Source organism: Hyposmocoma kahamanoa, unplaced genomic scaffold, assembly GCF_003589595.1.
Source record: "Hyposmocoma kahamanoa isolate Upper Pololo Valley unplaced genomic scaffold, ASM358959v1 76, whole genome shotgun sequence".
In the NCBI taxonomy this organism is placed as follows: Eukaryota; Metazoa; Arthropoda; class Insecta; order Lepidoptera; family Cosmopterigidae; genus Hyposmocoma; species Hyposmocoma kahamanoa.
The window spans coordinates 4,646,681-4,670,317 of NW_020653900.1; the positions used below are offsets into that span (position 1 = coordinate 4,646,681).

A 23,637-nucleotide genomic window follows, 5' to 3' on the forward strand; every position below is an offset into this window, starting at 1 on the left:
ATGGTTCTAGTCGTAAAAAACTAGATTTAGTCGTTACGCCGTTTTGAAGTTATTAACGTGTTTTATTATCCACGCTGAAATAATCTTATTCCGGCGGCACCACTTTTGAATCTCGAGAATAACAGCTCCTAGCTTAGATCTGATTGCACCCAGAAAAGTCGTGAATTAGTCGGTTCTAGTCGCGAAATCTTAGAATTAGACGCCCCTCTGTTTAAAAGATACAACCGATTTATTATTTTAAGGTTATACCTGTGTTAGTCTCGGAGCTCACGTACAAATTTTGCCTAATATACAGAATTTGTTATTTATTTTTTTGAAATACATGCTATTTGAAGGTTTTAATAATGTTTAGTTTTTAATACGAGATTAATTTGGTCGAGTATTACTTCTTCTTAGTCGTTTTCTTCATTGCTGAGGGTCGTGTCCCTGAAAGGTTTTCGAGCCTTTATGGACGTTTTTTCTTCCATCTTGTTCTGTCTACGGCCTCTCTCAGGACAGTTGTTATAGGGAGGCAAGTGAGGGTGATCACTTGGTCACTCCATCGGCTACATGTCACGCGTCCTAGAGATACACGGTGTCCCTAAGGGTTTTAATATTTTTTTTTATGAATTAAGTTTTTTGCTTATTGGCAGCCTATACGAAACGGCAGATAAGCTCCAAGAGAGTAGCCTTAGCTTACTATGGTATAGTCACAAGAGTAAGAGGCCGTTTTTTATTATTCAGGCCGATGCAGGAGATGCTGCATGGTTCGCATCCAGCCGCCTCGAATGAATTTTTTTTATTTTTTTTTTTATTGTGACTCGGCAAAATGACTGCACCGCGCCTGATGGAAAGTGCGAATACAGTCCAAAGATGAGAGTAACGGATGGAAAACACAAATATCTTCACTCCGTCACTATCATTTTGCCGGTCTGGCCAAATGCTTCTTCACACTACGTTTGAAGGACCCGATGTTATAGAGGGGAGGGAATACATGCGCCGGGAGTTGGTTCCACAATTTGATGGTTCGGCATAAAAACGAATTGCCAAACTTTTTAGTGCGGGACGGTATTGAATCGAATGAATGATAACCTACTTACAGTTTATTTAACAAACAATCCACAGCTATCAATCAAAAACAGAAACAATAGTGACAATAACAAGAAAAGGCTCCAAAGCCAAGTACATTTAAATTTAGAATTTAAAACTGAACTGCTAAAAAGGCTGTATAAAATATACCTATAAAAAAAACTTTGTAGCGACTGCTGTGATTCGCTACAATGGCAATAAAACATCGTGATAGTCAATAAACTTCATATTACAAATTAAGGATTTTTCAATTGTGGCTGAGTGCGCCAACGTCGGCGCAAGCGCTCACACAAATCTTTCATTTATGAGCATTCGGCTCCGCACGACTGCACACGGCGTGCAACGTTATTTTCACCTCTCTGAGCGCGTGCTTAGGTTTCTTTTTCCTCGTAGTGAGCGCCTGGTGCCATTAGTCAGATTTAGTAGGCTATTATACCGTAGGTATTTTCGATTTTGTGTGAGAGTGATATATCTGTTACATAGTAATTATTAATAGCAATCTGTGGCTATAGTACCTACCAAAATCACTAGATACGCCGTTTATCTCTAGGTTGCGTGACAAGTTAAATAATAAAAGTAGTCAGCGAAATTAGGTAGATAATATCTACTAAATTAATGTTTAGTCTTCTTTTTTAGGTACAGGCCATTTAATGTCTTTCTCGTAAATGTTGTGTTTCTTGTTATTTGAATTGGATTCGTAACATTTCGATCGCAAAACGTTCCTAAAAAAAACACAATTGTTAGTATACGTACTATAGCCGAAGTATAAAAAGTATTTGGCATCGAGTATATAACCAGAAATAGAGACGAAATGTCATTTAATTTGTTTGAAAACTATTCTGCTAAATCATTACGGTGACAATTGCGCTCCGATTGGCCATCCCGAATTCAAAACAATTGACGGGTGTCGTTCGACGATCTCAAGCTGATTTATGGCATTCAACAGTTTTCAGGTCGTGAATCGCTCCAGGAGGACATCAACTGGATCTATCAGTGGAGTATTGAAAACAGGCTTCTGTTCAATTCCGAAAAGTGTTCAGTCATGCGTTTTAGACGCGCTCATAATCATCTTTATGCAAAATATATGTTAGGCACTGAACCCATTACCCGTGTTGAGTCAACAAAAGGACTTAGGCGTCGTTTTCGATACTCGTCTTCATTTTCACAAGCACATGAAAACGCTAGCTACCAACTGCTATCAGAGGTTAGGGTATGTTATCTGGTACGCTCGCGATTTTCACGATCCCAGGTTTATCAAACTTATTTACACAGCCCTGGTCAGAAGTAAACCTGAGGCGGCCTCAGTAATTTGGAACCTACACGAGAATGTCTACGCCCTGCTTCTGGAGATAATCCAAAAGACATTTCTGAGATTTTTGTATAAGAAAATTTAGGGGTACCTACAACCCATTTTTATACCCGACGAAATTCTTCCTTGGCGTCTTTGGCTTTAATTCTTTAGAAGTAAGACGCAATTACGGTCTACTGACTTTTGCTAGTGGCATCTTGGGAGGAGATTCCAATTGCGCTGAATTGGTGCGCCTGTTCGTCCCCCCGCTAAATAATATTAATTTACGGCCATGCGTTCATCACCTGCTGGCAGTACCGGCGTCTCACAGTAAATCACCGCTTGTTCGCGCTTTGCACTGTCTTAATGCCCTTCTGGGTCTGCACCAGACTGTGATGTTTTTGCAAGTGGATGGGTGGCTGTGTGTGATGAATATTTGAGGTTTTATGAGAGGATGGATGAACGTCTGTCTTCTGTTAATTATTAATACAAATTGTCTATTTATGAATTTCACAGTGCCTTAATATTTTGCTGTAATATTGTGTAATTGTATGCAATAAATAAATAAATAATGGCCGAAAATTGTAAAATTACATATTTAATATTTAATTAGCGATGAAATGTGATTCCGTTTGTTTTGTAATTAGATGTTTTGCTGTTTTTCCCACACCACCAAATGGAACAGCCCCCATTGTTATAAATATTATCTTATTATCGTTGTTGGCGCTTTACTATTTCTGTTTTCTTATTTGTGATTTCAGCGCAAAGGTGAGTTGATATTTAAAAGTGATATAAGGCCCATTTGCCTGATGAGTTGCCAGAGACGGATGACTTTATTTATTTCGTCTCTATTTCTGGTTATATACTCAATGATATTTGGCAACATTTTTTTGTTGAAAATTGTGTATTATCATCATTTACGTTCAAAAAGTGCTTTAAAGTAAGCATCCGATAATTTTGTATGGCTTAAGGCGGGGCGTTAAATAAGAGATAGTAGGTACTTTGAAAAAAGTGCCATCAATATTAAACAAGAATTTTATCGTTTATATTAAGCGATGTTAGTTGAAGTCGAGTACATTGAAGGTGTACAATTCCAGTTTAAGCAGACACATGGTACCAATATTTACCCTGGGTTATGGTCGTTCATCAGAGAGCCTCTAACGTTTATTGGCGCAGCGTTGCTACACCACGCGTATCAAATAAATAAATATTATGCTTAAATTGTAATTGTATAAGTGGAGGGAGGGCTTCATGCCATTGAGCCAAACAGAAAAAAAAAACCAAGATATAAGCCAAAGTTTTGAATGTAATTTACATAGTATAAAATAAATATATTTTAACATAAACATACTTTACATACATACATAAACATACAAACACATTTCAATATTATACAGGGTTATTACGATACAAATACAGTAGAAATATTCTTTTCACCTCACTAGATTCATGTGTCACTAGATCGGAAAGGCTTTCTTTCTTATTAGAAATTTGCGCGCAAAAGCGCTATTAGGTTTTTGAAATTCGAACTTGACGATGGTGCGTCAAACTTTTTCTTTCGATGACACGTTCAACTACGCGATTTGTCGTACAGACAAGAGCACATCAAGCTTGACATTTTGTACTTTGGACCGTTCTTATCGTAAGCAGCATAGAGTTGGATTTAAATCTTAAGTGTCAAGCTTGACGTGCTCTTGAACCACGTCACGTCAAGCTAATAATTAAATAAATAATAAATAAATAAATAATTATGTAATATAAATCCGTTGGTATATTTTATTCTTATTATTGTTGACATTAAATGGACAATGGTCACTAACTGTGTTTATTAAATTATTTTAACTCGTCGAAGAACTAAAATAACTTGAATAATCACTTAAACACACAAAACAGAAGTACAAGCAAGAATAAAAATTGGAGAGGTGTACATTTTTCTTTTAATTAAAAAAAACTGATGTTTTATTCAACTGTTTTTCTTTCATCTACCATTTTCCTCGCTATAGTGAGGTGAAAGGTTGTGTGTTTCGTTCGGCAGCAAAGTTGTTTTGCGTCTCGTGTCTTAAAAACCTCGCTACGCGCAGGATTCTATTTCAGGAATCTTAATTTCCTTCCCTTGCTCAGGTGCAATACAAGCAATCGCGTCAAACAACAACTTTGCAGTCTTGCATAACAAATAACTATTATTGCATACTGGGACAAATACATAATAATACAAAAAATATATATAAAAAAGATAGGTACAACAGGTCACCTTACTGCTATATAGCACTCTCTTCCAGGGAACCTTCGGGTTACAGAAAAAACTGTAAGATATATAAATGAGGATGTAACCAGAACACGTATTCAATACACATATTCCACACACAAATTAAAAAATAAAATAAACAATAATAGTCTAAAACAGATATCCAAAATAATGATAATAATAACTAAATAACATACTGAAATAAAAATAAATTAGAAATAAAAATATATAAATTGAAAATATGATTAATATATTGATTAATTTATTTGTAAAATACTAACAATTTTGCAGGATTATTTACACAACAACTTTTGTTCTATAACTTTTTATAAATTATTAAATATTTATTAAAAATAAACTTAAATGTTTGTTCTAGGTACTATCTAACACTTTTTATTAGATCTGTATTTGGTAGTAAAATCAAACGTCTCATTATACTATGATATCGTGGAAAAAAAAATGTCAACAGCGTTCCACATTTACGGCTTTTATACTTACTCGTTGTCGTCATTGTCATGGTCAATAGTCTTTATGTCTTTGGTGGCCACTACACATTTGATGAACCAAGGGTGTTGCACTGTGCTCACGTACAGGTTGGGGGGGATGCAGTGGTAGGCCTTGTCATATAGGCTGGTCAATGCTATCCCTATTAACACTTCTTCTGTGCCAATCCACGTTATTAGGGGACAGCCATGATCGTTCTAATGGGTGGTATTAGAGAGATTAATAAAGCTTCATTCAGTTTTAAATTATTCATTATTTATAATTTTTTTGGGTGTAATTTGTGGATGTCTATGTGTGTCTCCATGGCACCCGCGACACAGGGTTACCATAGTGCGGAGCTATGTTAAGTGTGTGCGTTATTATTATTATTATCAATTTTACTGGACTTTCCATTAATTGTAGAAAATATTTTTTATTTATTGATAAGTTGGTTGCATTTTTAACAGAAATATTGTACAACTAATCTACAAGACTGGCTTGGAAGAAACAACTGTTCTAATAGTTCAAAAACTTTTTTCTACTTTCATAAACCGTATCACAAAGGCGCGTTTAGTGTTCTGACTTAAAATTTTATAGTGTGTAAATTAATAATAGAAATATTGTTAAATCATCTAAAAATATTAAAAAATATATGCGGTTCTTTATTTTGACTAATTGTATCTAGTAAGTTTTGCAAAATTGTTCCTAAATACTATGCACCGCGGGAGGCCAGTGATCCCGCCACGCGCTACACCGAGCGGTACGTAATCTTTCTCGATCGCTTATTTACCTATTTTTTAATTTTATTATATACTAGAAATTAGTGTTTTTGCAACTTACCTTAGGTATTTACCAACTTTAGGTTACATGAAAGTATTGCTAGAAGTACCTAACTTCATAGAATGATCTCTGTTAAATATGGCGAGAACGCAAAGCAACAAATTGTATTGTCTGTGGTACACAGAACAGAATTACTCGTTTATAGTAGTTTATATATGGTTCGCGAGTCTTTCACTTGCTTGCGTTGGCTGGGTACACGGCGTAGAAATCTTCCATACGCGCAAAGGCGTTCACGAGTCTTCTGCTTTGCGTTGCACAGACTTGCGCGCATGCGTAGCGCCTTGCCTTTGTTTGGGTTATCGTCACTCTCGAACCGGCTGCTGCACTGTGATTAGCCAGTGATAATGTCCTTCGCAAACGTTCCTCGTTCGTTGTAGTTTCAAAGTTAAAAAGAAATAACAATTTCTGGATTGTTAATATAATTTAAACTGTACCCTGTTGGCACATCGTTGAAAGTTCAATAGGTACCTACTGTTGCAAGTTACGACGTTTTCATATTATATTCAAATTTCAATTAATGTGCTGCCATTTAGCGGTTAATTGCTGAACGACGACGAATTTGAGTTATTAATTTAGTTCTCCAAAAAAAAGCGGCCATATTGCAGGGGTATAAGCTCAACTTTCGTTTCTTGTAACCAAAAATATTTGGATAAACAGAAAATTTAGATTTATTAAAAAAAGACTCCGATGATTTGAAATTCCATCACGGATAATATTTTTGGTGCGGTTATCATTTTTGCACTCCAAAACAGCATAATAAGGCATTTTTCTAGGATTTTAGAGAATTTACACGAAACATTGACACAACTATACCATACAAAGCGAAAGTGGCGGACTAAGCTCAAGTAGGTCTTTCGAGACCTACAGTTGGCACGCGACGCTAAATAACCATTTCTGCTCTCTTTATTTATTGTTCTGTGGTATACGTGGCGTGCGGGTATAAGTTTAATTTTAATCTATTTATCCATCGATGATGACTTAACAGCTTTTAAGTAATTGCAAAAACACATGAATTAAGTTAAAATCAAGTCAAAAGTAAATTAATTAAAAATTATGGTAATATTTAGTTAATAACTCCGTCACTTAGTACGTCTAAACCAGTCGTAAGTTTATGTAAGAAATTAAATAACACTTTGAGTTTACTTCGTAAATTCTTGTAAAGTTTGGGTTGTAACTTTTTTTTACAATATCAAGTGACGGGGCGAACAAGTCGTACACCTGATGGTAAGCTACACGCCTGTCCATAACAATTGCAGTGCCACTCGAGAGCTTTAAATCGCAAAGATCTCAGGGGCACTGCCACTGCGCCCGTCACCCTTCGACATAAGTTGACAAGTCGCATGTGCCTGTAATTTCATCAGCACCCTTACCCTTCAAAACCGGAACACAGTAATGCTGACATTACTGCTTGGCGGCAGAAATAGGTAAGGTGGCAGTACTTCCCTGGACGAACTCTTTCACAAGGAGCTCACTGCTACTACTAAGTACGATATACATATTGCTTATCGTCATTTTTGTTTAGTTTGCAGTAAACGAACTTTACTCCCCGTAGACTATAGTGTTAACTGAACAGTTATCGAATGACCGTACCTGGCAAATGCTCTGTCTTCTCGTATTCATATACAAATCTTTCTTAAGTCTTCCACATCTTAGGGATTTTGCTGCATTAGTTTTTGTAGTCTTTGTTATTTTTCTCTTTCGTTTTCTATTAAATCTTCGGGTTAAATCCTCGTAGTCATAGTCGTATTTGTTTTCCATGTTGTCGTATTTGTTTTCCACGTTGTCGTATTTGTTTTCCACGTTGTCGTATTTGTTTTTCACGTTGTCGTAGTTGTTTTCGACGTTGTCGTATTTGTGTTCAACGTTGTCGTATTTGTTTTCCACGTTGTCGTATTGGTTTTCCAGATTGTCGTATTTGTTTTCCACGTTGTCATATTTGTTTTCCACGTTGCCATATTTGTTTTCTTCATAGTCGTATTTCTTTTCCTCATAGTCTGTCAATTTATCTGGATTTACCTGAATTTATGATTATATTTACTTGTTAAAAAGGACTTAAAAACTTAGGAGCTAGTCAAGTTGTTACTTATAGATATGGGATTAACCCGTTCATTAAGACGCTGACAAGCGTCGATGACCTTGCGTCGATGACCTTGAGCGATAACGCGCCTACTATAATTTCTCCAATAAGATGGCTCCATACGCCCCGATGCGGTAAGAGTGTGGTAGTTGGACCTTCCGCTTGATTTAACATAATATTGATTGCCGCTAACATATGACGTCGTACTTAAAATACACACATGCTATCAAACTAAAAAATATCAAAGCATATAAGAACTGGACATGTTATGCAAACAAGAAACAACCCACACCTCGAGTGAAATTGAGTTATGTATTTAGGTTTCTATCTGGTGTTCTCACCAGACGTGTCCTTTACCCGCTCACAAAAGATCCTGGCAACATACCAAGCCAAAATGGAGAAAATAAAAGGCCTTCAGGGTACCAAACCTAAATAAGTAACTTTTTAATAGGTAGCTAAAAAGAACCTTGCTGCTTAACTTCATATAATGTTTTTTTCAAAATATGCTAAACGGATCCATGTCACATGTACTGAAGTACTGTAGATCTTTGGCGTTTTCATTACGAAAACTAGAACATGGTTATCGTTAACTAAATAAAAAGATACATAATGTTTTCTATTTATTGCTGTATAATAATTATAAATATAAATAAAATTATATTACTATTACAATATAATATAAATATATTGTTTCCCTATATCGTTCTCACTGCTACAGTACATCGTTTGTCTCAAACAGATATGCGCCGAGTACAAGTTTTGCCGAGTAACCGAGTACCGAATATTACTCGGTTTAACATTTGCCGAGCCGAGTACTCGGCCGAGTTACTCGGTTCATTACAATCGGAACGCGATGATCGTAAAAGCCCCCGTTGCTCTAGAATTAGGCCGATATGTCAATGAAAATTTATTGTCGCGAGAGCAGAGTCCATTCCAACAATGGTGGGCAGAGCATAAAACAAAATATCCAAAACTGGCACAGTTAGCACGGGTGTTTTTATGTGCACCTGCAAGCACTGTGATAGCGAGCGGTTATTTGCCGAAGCGGGTAATGCCTAAGAAGAAAAAAGGAATAGACTATAAACCTGAACGCGCGGAAAGTCTTGTAAATATTCCTACATCATAACTTGCCTTTGTTAAATTTTAAATATTAATAATGTAAACTTTCTTTTTAAATTACTAAATTGCTACAAATTGTTACAATTGTCTACAACATGTAGTAATAAATATCTTTTGAATATTTTAAATATATTGTTGATTTTACTTTATTATGTCTATAGATGTGATGCTTTATTTTAACCGAGTACTCTTCTCATGAACCGAGTTATTCGGCCGAGTACACCGAGTACCGAGTAGCAAACGAGTATTCGGCGCGTCTCTAGTCTCAAATAACTTACCTATTTATTTCTTCACACTGTTTTTTCAAAAATCTAATTATCTCGAAAGTGACATTTTGTGGGTTGGTTATAGTTTGCATAACTATGTATGTCCAACTACATATCTCGTAAGTGTCGTGCTCGACGGTAGACAGCCGATTACAATATTATATAAATTAATTTGTCGAAACCATGTCAAAACAGAGGTCTGGCCACGTATCCCACGAACGCAAGCTACGCAGCAGAAGTTTTCAACGTTGCAATATTACTAAATAATCAAGGACGCAAACAATAATTTCATTTTTGTTTTTAATACTTTGTGTTTTAGGTTCTAATCCAACCAAAAATATGTTTTTTTTATTCTCACCTAATGGCAAAAAATTTAAATTTAAAAAAAATATTTTGTTATGATTTCAACGAATTGGTGCATTATATTTACTTATTTACGTATTTTTTTGTGTATGATATTTTTTCACACTGTTAAGTGCCTGTCCATAATTTGCAAGCAAATATTTAGCTCGCACTTTAGTAGGCGAAAGTTACTTTTTACTCCTAAATTTGTTATTTGTCTTTTATTTAAAACAAATAAAGTGTCAGGATCAAGATAAGTACCATTTATATAACCACACCAAATTTAGTAGTAAGAACGTTTGGTTTGCCCGAGAAAAATATGTCAAAAAATAACCACCAGAGTCTCACTGTAATCCAGTTTTAGTATTACCTATGACAATAAGCAATATTCTAGGAATTTCAAGCTACACTTCAAGATACGTGTTATAGGATGTACTATTTTCAAAGTTCCACGTGCTCTGTTATCGCCTAGAAACTTACACAAAAACACCATATTAAAGCGATTTTGGGCACCTCATCGCCTTAACAGTACTCAGATAGTGCCGCACACAAAAATGTCACCACTTTTCTTAGTGCCGTAATGCTGATATTGAATGTTTAAACCATTTTAAATCATTTTATATATTTTTTATTTTCACACGCATAAACAAAACATAAAGCTCAGAAATGAAAAAAAAAATATTACGCAATTTACAGAAATAATTTTAAATGAAAATAACTAAAATAAAGTATGTGTGTGATGGACACGTGCTTAAGGAAATATTGAAATCAGTTTGTAATGTTTTCAATCCTGATTTTCAGCCCGACTCAGCCATGGCAGCTCGACGTAGTCGATCACACACACAAATCGCAAGCAAACATCAAATAAAGATAAAACGATTGATGAAAATACTAATAATAATAATGAGCGCGCTCACGCACACACACACAAGCACGCGCACACACACACACGCACGCGCACACGCACACGCACACGCACACGCACACGCACACACACACGCACACGCACACGCACACGAACAGGCACACGCACACGCACACGCACACGCACACGCACACGCACACGCACACGCACACACACACACACACACACACACACACACACACACACACACACACACACACACACACACACACACACACACTGTATTGTTAGTTTAGTTAGTTCAAACATTTAAATTTTGTTTTCTTTTTCACTATTGTATAACCTTCATCTTAAACTTAATTTTAACCTCTGCAATCATAGTAATAAGAGAAAAAGAAAGTTGTCTGTGGTGAGAGACCTGGTATCCTATATTACAAGTTTATGCTTAGTTTAGGTACCAGTCTTTTGCAAACATAATATAAACAATATTTTTGTCTATCTTACTTTTGTTCATGTTCAGTTGTTGTGGAGAGTAATAAATACATTATTATTATATTATTATTATTAATAATAATGAGAATAATAATAATGAATAATACCGCCTCTCTCATTTAAAAATTCAAAATTAATCTTTTAGCCGTTGGGAGAGGCGAGAGTCTAGATACAATAATAATAATGAGAATAATAAAATTTATTTAACTTTGTACCAATTATAACAGCAAAGTGATGTTTGACAAATAGTTATATAAAATATTACTATAAGTTTTTATAATAATACTACAAGTTTTTATTTGTTTTCTCCAGAAACATTGCCCCCCTTTACAACTGTTAAATTTCTATCCTAAGGTTGCCTGGAAGAAATTGCTACTTAGCAATAAGGTCTGTGATACTTACATTACAGTTCTGTGTTGTTATTGCAATTTAAATGTGCAATAAAGAATATTTCATTCATCATTTCATTCATTCCTTCAGATAGATACTAGACTTGTTCTATAGAGCCAAGATAAATACAAAAGATCCTAAGAATAAAAAATCGTTTATTGAAAATCACTTCGACTTACTTTCTCGCTAATTATTGTGGCGTGTAGCACTGGTTCATCAGTAAAAGTATCGTGCTGTAGACCTTCTGCGAAAAGATTTCAAGTTTAAATTTCACATTTTCTTATAATTATTAATACAAAGATCGAAAACAAAGAAATGCTGCTGCGGCTGGACTTAAACCAGCAACCTCGCTATACCGTGGCTGAGCCACCAGTAGATAATAATAAACTACAGTACCGGCATGCTATAATGGTCGTTTTGACCACAGACCACATGTTTTGACAGATTACAATAATGAGATCAAATCTCAATTCATTATCAAAAAAAATATAATCAAATGTGAGTCCCATCTATATGTTCTTAGATTATAAACTAGTATTGGAAAGGGTAGCTGATTAAGAAGTACGAAAATAAAAGTGTTTACTAATATATCGTCAATTCGACACTGCTTTGTTGTGCTTTGAGCTTTGACGTGAGTTTGCCGGAAGTAGAAGTTCCACAGCGATCCCATAAGTGACGATCGTATTAGGTTTCATTTAAAAAAAATTTGGGATTTCGAAAAACAAATGCCGAGTTGTGTCGTAAAATTATACATCCATAAATTTTACTGCACGTCACTATTGACAACAATGCACATCAATTAGCTCCTTCAATATAGTTATGAATTAATACAAAACTTCATGAGCTGTCAAACGTCAAAACGGTCATCATAGCGTGCCGGTACTTTAGTGGATAATTTCATAAAAATAATGGAAAATCATAGTAGTAAAATATCGCGATATTCAATAAAGTTAATATAATATTATAATTTTATCGCGGTATTTGCGATTGCTGTACATATATTCGGAATGAAACTATGTTTTCAGTCAGTCGTGAACATGGGACATAGATATAAAGTTAGCATGACAAGGCGCGACTTGCACGAAAGCGATATAACGCTAGATCTTTTCGTGATTTTAGTAGCAGTAGAGCCCCTTGTGAAAGAGTTCGTACAGGGAAGTACTGCCACCTTACCTATTTCTGCCTCCAAGCAGTAATGTCAGAATTACTGTGTTCCGGTTTTGAAGGGTGCTGGTGAAATTACAGGCACATGGGACTTGTAAACTTATGTCTCAGGGCGATGGGCGCAGTGGCAGTGCCCCTCTAGCTCTAGCAGTCTCGCGCTTTATGTCGCTCTCGCGCTAGTCGCGCCGTGTCATGCTAGCCCTACTGTAAAGAGCCCGAGACGTTATTCTGCTTGAAAAACAAATATACGGGATTTAGCGCCGAAAAAACAGTTTAGTTACATTCATATCATAAACCCTTGATGTGTTCAAAAACTGCAAATTACGACCAGCGTAAAGATAAACTGTTTTGTCAGAATAAATTTCTTATCTATGAAAATGTTATTATTGCAAATTAATAATATCAAATGCGATTTTATTATTACATTCAAATTTCGAACATCTCTGAAAAACAAATCAATGTGATTCGACCTCAATTCTAGTATCAGTCGAGATGAAGTTTAATTCGAACTGAAATGTCAATAGCAAACAATTTTTACCCTCATTTTCTTTGAAATTTGATCAGGACCACTACTGAAGAACCTCCTTTACAATAAAAAAGAATCATCGAAATCTGTTCACAAATGTCGGAGTAATCGCGTAACATACATAAAAAAACACAGTCGAATTGAGGTCCTCCTCTTTGTAATTTCCAAGTTTTTATTGTACGTCCGATATTTTACTACCACGATATTCAATTATTTTTTGTGAAAATGCACCACTAGTTTGTTATAATTATTTAGCAAAGATCGAACACTTAGAAAAAATTCCGTCGAATCAATGTCTTCCAGCAAACCGTGTGAACCGACACGTCTTCTAGCAAACCGTGCCAAGACGCTGTGCCAACGAAGCATGAAACGAACCAGCGGACCTTACGAATATCTTGTGCTTCTTGCAGATCTTTGTTTTTTGGTTTTTAACGATTTTCGCTCAGCTTAGTTGGCATAGCGTCTGGCACGGTTTGCTAGAAGACGTGTCGGTTCAAATCCGGCTGGATCGAAGGAATTTTTTGTAAGTGTATCTTTGTTATAAATAACTATAACCTCCTGTTTTTATGAAGTTGGTTAATAAAATTGATGTTTTCGTGTCCAATAACGTAACAATAATATGGATACTAACTTGTAATATAGTCATAGTAATCGTATTGTTTGCTTCTGGTTTTAGCTCCTTTATCTTGCTCTGGCCATGGCATTGTCTCCGGTTCTAGATACGCTTCTGTTGCTGAGTCTCGTTCTGACCATTTAAGTGGATCTGGGTGTGGCTTCAGTTCTGGCCGCGGTTCTAATTTTGGATATAGGTTTAGCCCTCGAGTTAAATGTCGTAAAACGGGTTTTGTCGTTGTGTCGGGTAACACTGTTTCTGTCCCTGTCGTAGTTTCGTCGTCCATACATTCTGTTGCCAGTTCACCATAGTCTATAACATTTCCTTCCGAGTCTATATTTCCTGCCCCATACGTACATATCAATTTATAGAAGTCAATTATATCCTTATCCACGTGCATCGCTGTGCTATGAAACTTATTCTCACACAACTTGTAATTTGCTATTAGCATAGATGCTTCACGTAGAAATTCTTCGTTGTGATCCATGAGGTGATATGGCTGAAATATAAGTATTATTTAATTTTTATATTTCAGCATTTATTATTATAATGCAACTAATTTTTTCTCTCTCTCGTACCCCGTCTCACATCCGTCCGAAGCAATTACTCTTAAATAGGCAGTACTCGACTAAATTAAACGAATGCATAATGCGAATGAAGCTGCAAACTTGACATTGTCCTTTATTTTGGTGGAGTATTACTTATTTGACAGTCATTGTTTCGGACAGATGTCGGAAGGAGAACGAGACTAGACCTCTGGTTTGATAGCAACAGATTTTATTCAGCAGCATGTATATTTAGTAGCAGTAGAGCTCCTTGTGAAAGAGTTCGTCCAGGGAAGTACTGTCACTACCATCATCTTAGCTCTTTCTGCCACCAAGCAGTAATTTAAGTATTGTTACGTTCCGGTTTTGGGCCGTAAGGGGTAATAGTGAAATTACAGGCACATGGGATTTGTCAACTTATGTCTCAGCATGACGGGGGCAGTGGCAGTGACTCTCAGATCTTTGCGATTTAAAGTTCTGAGTGGCACTGCCACTGCTAAGGACTGACGTCGCTTCACATCCCTTACCATCAGCCGCATATCTTGTTCGTTCTATCACTTAATATAACAAAAAAAATAGTCTTCCACGGTCTCTATTAATTGTTTATGGCCAAGATAAATAATTAATAGAGATCGTGAAAAAGGTTTTTAAACTTACCATTCTAAGACCATCGGTGTAACCCCAACCCAAGGCCACTACGTCTCTCCCCATCGTCGTAGACTGCAGTCTAAAGTTGACTGCGATGGGTCTTGGAGTATACGAACAGTATATAGAGTAAGATGTATCCGAAAAGTTGTAAGGACTTTCCACCACTGCAATTCCGATGTCGTTGGTGGTTGCCCATGTTGATGCATTAGCGAACTCCAATCGGTAAGCTGTTTTTATTTATTTATTTATTTATATATACAATTTCACAGCATTACAGTTATTTTACCAAGGAACTGTGAAGTCCATAAAATTGAAAACAGACATATTTTTTATTAGTTCACAGAAGATTGACGTTCATTCATCCTCTCACAAAACCTCAAACATTCATCACACACAACCGCCCATCTACTAGCAAAAACATCGCAGTCAGGTACCGATACGAGAAGCTCGTTTACGTAAAGCAAAGCGCGAATAAGCGGTGATTTTCTACAGGATACAGTGCGGGTCGCCTGCAGTGCCAGCAGGTGGTAACTGCGAGGCCGTAAATTAAACTTGTTTTCTAAAGGGTTAACAAGCAAGGTTAACAAGCGCACCAGTTGCGCCACCACTTCTGGACAGTCTGAATTTCCATGCAAGGCGCTGGCAGCAGTAGTCAGTAGCGTATAATTACGCCTTACCTCTAGAGAATTAAATCCCAAGACGCCAAGGAGGAATTTAGTCGGGTATAAAAATGGGTATTACCCATAAATTTTCTTATACAGAAATCTCAAGAACGTCTTTTGGATTTTCTCCAGAAGCAAGACGTAAGTGGCCTCATGTGGATTCCAAACAACTGAAGCTGCCTCAAGCTTACTCCTAACTAGAGCGGTGTAAACAAGTTTAATGACTCTGGTATCATAAAAGTCACGAGGGTTCCGGAAAACAAACCCCAACCTCCTATAGTAATTGGCAGCTAGTGCTTTCACATGCTCATGAAACTTTAGATGCCTATCAAAAATGACGCCTAAATCTTTAATAGTCTCGACACGGGTAACAAGTTCAGCACCTACCAGGTATTTTGCATACTGAAGATTATACGCGCGGCCAAAAGTCATGACTGAACATTTTTCAGTGTTGAAGAGAAGCCTGTTTTGAATGCCCCACTAATAAATACGGTTTATATCAACCTGAAGCGATTCACAGTCTGACAACTGTTGAACGCCGTAAATCAGCTTGAGATCGTCAGCATAGAGCAGGCATCTAGCGCATTTAGGTACTGAGGCCAGGTCATTTACCATGCCGAAAAGTAACGGACCCAAAATTGAACCTTGGCTGACTCCAGAACGGGTGTGGAATCTTTCCGAAACAAAGCATCCGTATTGTACATACTGTTGTCTGTTGCTAAGATAGCTAGCAAAGAACCTAAGCAATGTGGGCGAAAAGCCTATGTTGCACAACTTTCTTAAAAGCACGTCATTGTCTACACGGTCAAAAGCTTTTCGAAAGTCAAGATACAAAACATCAACTTGTAATCCCTTATACAGATGTTCAGACATGGAATCAACCAGGGTCAACAAGTTTGTTTCAATGGAACGCCTCGGCCTAAAACCATGTTGAGAGTCGCAGAGATAGGGTTTTACTTGAGTGGCAATAAGTATGTTCAATATTGATTCAAACAACTTTGCAGTTGAAGAAAGAATGGCAATTGGGCGATAATTTTCAATTCTGGTAGAATCATTCGACTTGGGGATAGGACGCACTCGTGTAACCTTCCATTGACAGGGGTACTCCCCAGTACTCAGACCTAAATTAAAAATGTGGAGTAGCGGGAATTTTAGCCAGTCTTTGCATCCCTTCAAAATGAATGCCGTAAAACTATCTGGACCTGGGGCGCTTTGGGGCTTCAGACGAGCTATAGCCGGTCTCGACATCAAACAGTGATGTTCGCTGTTTAATATCTGCCCTGAGCTTTGAAAACTTAGCATAAACCGCACGGTCACCAGTACATTTCCACTCTCGATGAAGATTAGCTTTCAGCTTAATGTCTTTGATTAGGTACGCAGTGAACCAGACCGGATAACGTCTACAAGTCTTGTTAGACCTTACCTTCCTAGGTATGCATGTGTCAAAAATGCCGTACATCAACCGGTAAAAAAGCTCCACAGCAACGTTGACGTCGCGGGTCTCGAGGATTTCCTTCCAAGACACTTCGGACAATAACCGGTAAAGAAGGTCATAATCACCCCTGGAAAAGTTCCAGTCACACTTTGAGCTGATGCGCTATCAAGGAGTGGTATAGAGAAATCCAGTGGAGGATGATAAATGTCGTGCAATGGCACTAGCCCACCCTCTTCCAGTTCACTGACCTTTACACGACAGGTGCGCTCTCGCACCAGCACCACATCTAATACTCCTCCATACGCATTGGAAACCTCATTCATCTCTCTCAGATTACAAACTGCAGTAAAATAACTATAGTAGCTTAGAATACTAGCGGACATATATTTCGGGTTCAGATTCAAGTCACCAACAATAACCACAACACCACTGATAGAATTGATAAAGGATTCAACTTTTTGAAAGAAACACAAATACACATCGTCCGTAACATTGGGTGGGATGTAAACAACACACAAAGGACAGTTGATTTGTTTCATCACGAAAGATGTCCAAAGGTCCTCGCCGCCGGCAGTCTCGAAATCATGTCTACGTCGCAAAGTTACACCAGGCCACGCGGCCACTAGCACGCCTCCCCCTGTCGGCCAGTAGCAGTGTTTTCAAAATAGAGCCGTTAATTAAATACCGGAATAAAATTATCTGTACTCAATTAACATACACTCAGTATCAAACGCGCAAAGAAAACGTATTTGTTCAGGACTAAGTATATCAGTTCAAAAAATAGGTTTAAATGATATAAGTAAAATTGATATAGAAATACCTCAATAACCAGTGATTTTTGACGTTCTCAGATTTTCTCAACAGAAGTGCTTATAATGATGTGAAAATAGAAAATGGGCAAAAAGACCTTTAAAATCTAATAAAAAGATTAGCTCTACTCTCTAAGCACGAAATTTGTAGTTACGTTCGGTTTCCCAAATGGATGACCTATGGACTGGAGTTTCGATCGGGGCGTTTAAGTTTCGAACGTGCCCGTCTTTTGGTTCACGAGCTTTGAGAGTAGATCCGTAGGTCGGATTTCGAGCTTCGGGAGTAGAACCTCAGGCATGGAGAGATTGTTAAGATCTACTGGCTCGATCCGTTGAGGTGACAGAAGCTGTTCGAGTTCAGGGAATTTTTCTTCGTATTTGTTTTGAACTTCTTAGAGACAGATACTCGTAGATAGATAGAAATGAAGATAATCACCTTCTGGTACACAAGTTTTAACGACTCTCTTTTTTTTGGTACTCGTGCAATCATCTACGTCCAGCAGTTCAGTTGGCACATAACGTCGGTATCCAGCAATCGCATATACGAATCCGACGTCGGTTAAACAAGCAGCCGATGTGAGGATATGTAACTCTGTGATCAAGGCTCCTCCACAAGTCCAGCCATGATAAGTCTCGACTGAGACCGCCGATTTTATAAAATAAACCTGCAATGTAAAATATGTTGTTATATGCTTTGGATGATTGGTCACGCACTAAAACCTTTTTGGAACCTGGGGCTCTATTCTCGAAACACGAAATCCGTAATTACGGCCGTTTCCCGCTATGGACGATTGTCGTTTCTCGCATTGTGTGATTCGTGACGAGTGCATCGCGACCAGTATTATTAGGTCAGTGGTCTCTATTGTTTTAGAAATCCTCTTTGATCCAGCTCCAGTGCTAAATATTTAAACACGTATAGTTTTCTTGACTATTTATTATATGTCCCATATTGATGGTGATAAATGAAAAATAAAACCCCAAAAACAGACGCTTGCGGTAAATAATGAGCAATGCGTCGATCTAGTCTGATTGCCATTATATTTTGTGAAGGCACTCAGCCTGCTGTGCCCGTATTGAAGCGCCTCAAGCGCTTCATACTAACGAAGTTGAACCATTTATGGATTAAAAAACTTAGCTTATAAAAATTTTTAAATTAGAATAAATAACCTAGTAATTGGAAATTAACACAAGGTAAAACCACAACGCGTGAAAATAAGTAGCTGTAAAATCCTCAAATAAAGTTATATTTTGTTGTTGATTGTCGGTCGCGTCCGCTTTGTTCGTCCGTCGCGTCCGCTTTGTTCCTCGGTCGCAGAATATTGTTTGCATGTAAATCAAATTGACTCAACACAAAACAACCTGACTTAACTCATGTATGTAAAACCCGACAAATTCTGAATAGAGACTAATTTGGATCTAAACATTTAGTGAATCAACTTTACATGAGGTTGAGCTGTTTTTATATTCTGTTTATTAGTATTGTGACTAACAGTTACATTATGGTTGGATAAATCATTGTACTCTATTTTATTTTGAAATACCAATTGCAAAACACATTATTGTCAGGTATTTGAGATAGTAATTGAAATAGAAAACGCGTATTTGTATTACAGAGACGCATTGTAATTACAAGTACCTAATTAAAATACTTCGGGAGCCAAGCTCCGTCATTTTTACCAAATTAAAATGTCGAATTTTTAAGGGTCAGTGCCGATGCAACAGCTTTACTTAAAGTATATGTAATATGTTATTACTTTTTACTTACCATGAACGCTCTATCACCCAGTACTTCTTTGCCACCGGAAATTCTACGCTGACCAGAACTTACTATAACCAAACAAAATTACAATAAAAAAACCGATCTTCAAATATAAATGGGACCTATATAAATATAAATGGGAATATAATTGGGACCACTACTTAGGTACCCTCTTTCCAACAAAAAACGATTCATCAAAATTGGTTCACAAATCGTTATCGTGTAATATACATACATACAAAAATAACATATATGCAGTCGAAAAGAGAACCTCCTCCTTTTTTAGAAGCCGATTAAAAATTAAGTTCGTTCGTATTATTTGGTATTACTTATGGGTTACGCTGACACCAGGGATTCAAGCGTTCGATCATAGTATATTTTTAGTGTAATTAATTAAAATTTTAATATATATATATATTAAAATGTATATTTTAATATATATATTAATTTAAATATATATATTAAAATTTTAATTAATATTTATATGTAATAAAAAATAAAATATAAAATATGCAATAAAATATAAATAATTTTGTTTTAGTTGTAAACCACTTATTGTAGATACTTAAAATTTTATAAGAGCATAAACAAGCCTAAATGGAAGCATTCGCCCCTGTACTATAAAATGAACGAATAAAACATTTTATTTTATACACACTAATCTACATGGGTGACGAAATACTTAAGATTTCTCATAGATGGCACTACGACCAAAAAAATCGTGGAAAAAACCAAATACAAAGACAAGACAACAAACACATAGAAAAATTCGTGACGTTCGCTGGTTCATTCCGTGGGTTAGTTGGTATAGCGTCTGACACGGTATGCTAGAAGACGTCGTTTTAAATTCGGACGGATCGAAGGAATTTTTTCTGAGTGTTCGATCTTTGTATTAATAATTATAACAAACTAGTGGAGTAATTTCACATAAAAGTAATTGAATATCAATTCAATAAAAAAAAATTAATATGCACTTTTTCACCGATATTTTTAAAGTTGGAGACCAAAAATTAAGTTGGCGTAATGTTCATTGGAGGTCTCGATTCTTTTCCTGGACTCTTTATGTAATATTATAACTTTATATCATTTTAAATAAAATCATAATAAATCTTTGCACACCATGTAAAATGTTAAAGTCTAATTATAGATCCTAATACGTATATCCTAATTATAGATCCTAATAGGAAGTATTCTTTAATTATATCTTTAAAATTTTAGTATAGTAGGGTAAGAAAAATAATGAATAAAATTTTTTTTCATTTAATAACTAATGATACAATGGAATAACTAAAGACTAAAATTATGTGAATCAATATAAAATATAACACATATACCTGAACTAGGAGAATCCTGTATTTCAGGTAGCTTGAATGAGTGAACATTACGTTTTTTACATGTCGTAAAACTGAACAGTAAGTGCAAACGTCGATATTCCCGCTTGGTCTGTTTTTATTATTAAAAATAATAATAACTTTAAAAAAAACCGACCTCAAATATTTATGTAATTACGTCTATTTGCCAAGTTTTATTGTTGGAATCGGTTGTTACCAGTAAAGTAAGGTAAGGTAAGTGGGTGAAATTCAATAAGCCGGATTCATCCCCTAATTTGCCACACTTAGAGGTGGATAATTTTCTTAAAATTTTAATGGGATCATTACTGAGATATTCTGGATTCTAACAAAAAAGAATCATTGAAATCGGTTCACAAACGTTCGGACGTTTGTGAACCGATTTCAATGACGTTTGTGTTTGTTTTGATTCGGATCAATGCGTCCTATACACAAAAAAAATTGTCGAATTGAGACCCTCCTCTTTTGCAGTCACTTAAAAAAGATCCATTAAGTATGTAGCTATTATTACGATACTCACACATTATAAAAAGTTTAAAGCATACGACGAACACACAAATATTATCTATCATAGTTTTGTTTTTTCTCTGAATCGATTTTAAAACAATCTTAAAGTTCTCTCATTAGAGAAAATTCAATACGTATTAATTATTAAGTAGTCCATTTTAGAACTTGACCTAAACACTGCCGTGTACTTGATGCATGTTTAACTTTAATACGTTTACATGAATACTTAATCAATCCTTTTCATTTAATGCCTTCATATGGATGTAAAGTCAACTTACTACTAGGTACTATTTTATACTCTGGTACTGTCTACACACATATGTATATCGACGTAGGAAATCATTTACATAACCGTATTTATACATGTACTAACAACATTGTTTTCGTTTCGGTCTATTGAACTACGTAATTAACCACATTTACTTTTATGCTTTCAAATTCCACCTTTTGGTTTTTACTTTAGGCGATTAATTTCCTGTGGTTCTGGGTACAAGGATTGTAGATTCATGTAAGCTTTTTATATTGTAGATACGAATCCACAGCCGGTTTCGACTTTTTAGAATGCTGTTGTTGTTTATACATGAATTCTTAAGGTTTTTCGTGATACTTACAGATTTTAAATGAAATTAGGTACTATTGTTTACTATCTAGGGTCAGTTGGAGTAAGAGAAATACTGCTGACTCAAAGCTAGAACTCATAATCTGAAGTGTTTAACATTGAATGAATGAAATATTCTTTATTGCACATAAAATTACAATTAAAATACAATACAATAGCTGAAGTATAATAGTAGTAGTAAGTCAATATGCAACAGGCGGCCTTATTGCTATGTAGCAATTTCTTCCAGGCAACCTTAGGATAGACATTTCGGATATGCAAAAGGGGTGCAACCAAAGAATATCATCATGAGTAGGTACACTACATAATAAGTAATAATAAAAATATATACATATTCATAGATAGATATACATATACATATAAATAACGATAATATTATTAATACATACATAACAATAAATACACAATAATATTTAATGCTTATATATTTTTAATAGAAAAAGAAAAATGAAGTACAAATGTAGGAAGTAAATTAAAGGATAGTAGAGGACAGACGAAATTTAGGAGTTGAGGAAGTGATCCTTGACACGTTGCTTAAAGGAATCAAGAGAAGGGGATCGTCGAATCGATTCATTGAGAGAATTCCACAATCTGATCGCAGAAATGGTAAAAGAGTTGGAATAAAAGTTAGAGGTATGAGAGGGCAAGTTAAGTAAGAGAGTATCAGAGTAGCGAAGGGGACGACAGAGTGTAGAAGATTGGAAAGTGAAGCGATCTTTAAGATAAGAAGGCGTAAAGGGATAGAACAGAATTGAATAGAGAAGTGAAACAATATGAAATTAGCATTATAGTCTCACAGTCGATAAAACAGACAAAAAATTAGTTTAAACGATTTGAAAGAGATGTGTCGCTGCGATGCTATAAATCTAAAAGGCGGCAAAAACAAATTTGACAGTTGTGAAATTTTGAGTAAGTAACATTTCTTGTTACTACTACTGTTCACAATTTGCTAATAATTTACTTACTTAATTAATATACCCAATAAATTATTAGATATAAAAAAGAAGTGGTTTTGGGTGAATACCTATGTAAATGTTACTACTCCTTTAAATATTCTAGATGGATCTTTAGTCAAAAATATCCAACCTAGAGTTTTTCATAGATTTCTCGTTGTAAACCCGACAGATTTTTATCAGCCCCCGTAGCATGGCTACGCATGATAGTCGCGATACGCGCGGTAAAATTTAAATAAGCGCGCTACTGGCCGTCTCAATCAGATCTAATTTAGATAGCCAATGGCGCGCGCTTATTTGAATTTTATCGCGCGTGTCGCGACTATTTTGCGTAGCCATGACACGGGGGCTGGGGATTATAAAAGGAAAATATATATAAATATTTATACATTGAATATTATATAAAATTATTGAATATTTTTATATCTTTTTTGAAGACGGAGTATAATGACATTTGTAGGGTTGCTGGTTTTATAAAATTTTAAATAGTTGTGTAGTTGTCGATATTTTTATCGATAGATTGTGAAAGAAGATACAATTTTCCCAATAATGAATGCATTGTAAATGCTACGA

The 23,637-nt window shown here is 35.9% G+C and overlaps 1 protein-coding gene across 1 annotated transcript; it reads right to left on the bottom strand.

Moving 5' to 3' along the window:
- Window positions 1-1,043: 1,043 nt before the first annotated feature.
- On the bottom strand, window positions 1,044-19,688 carry LOC113232599. Its single transcript, XM_026467368.1, has 8 exons — window positions 19,643-19,688; window positions 18,314-18,542; window positions 14,981-15,198; window positions 13,797-14,277; window positions 11,655-11,719; window positions 7,515-7,940; window positions 5,100-5,302; window positions 1,044-1,790 (listed from the first exon to the last, which is right to left on the bottom strand). Exons 1-8 carry the CDS (start codon window positions 19,643-19,645, stop codon window positions 1,688-1,690), a joined length of 1,728 nt encoding a protein of 575 aa, XP_026323153.1. The 5' UTR covers window positions 19,646-19,688; the 3' UTR covers window positions 1,044-1,687.
- Window positions 19,689-23,637: the final 3,949 nt, after the last annotated feature.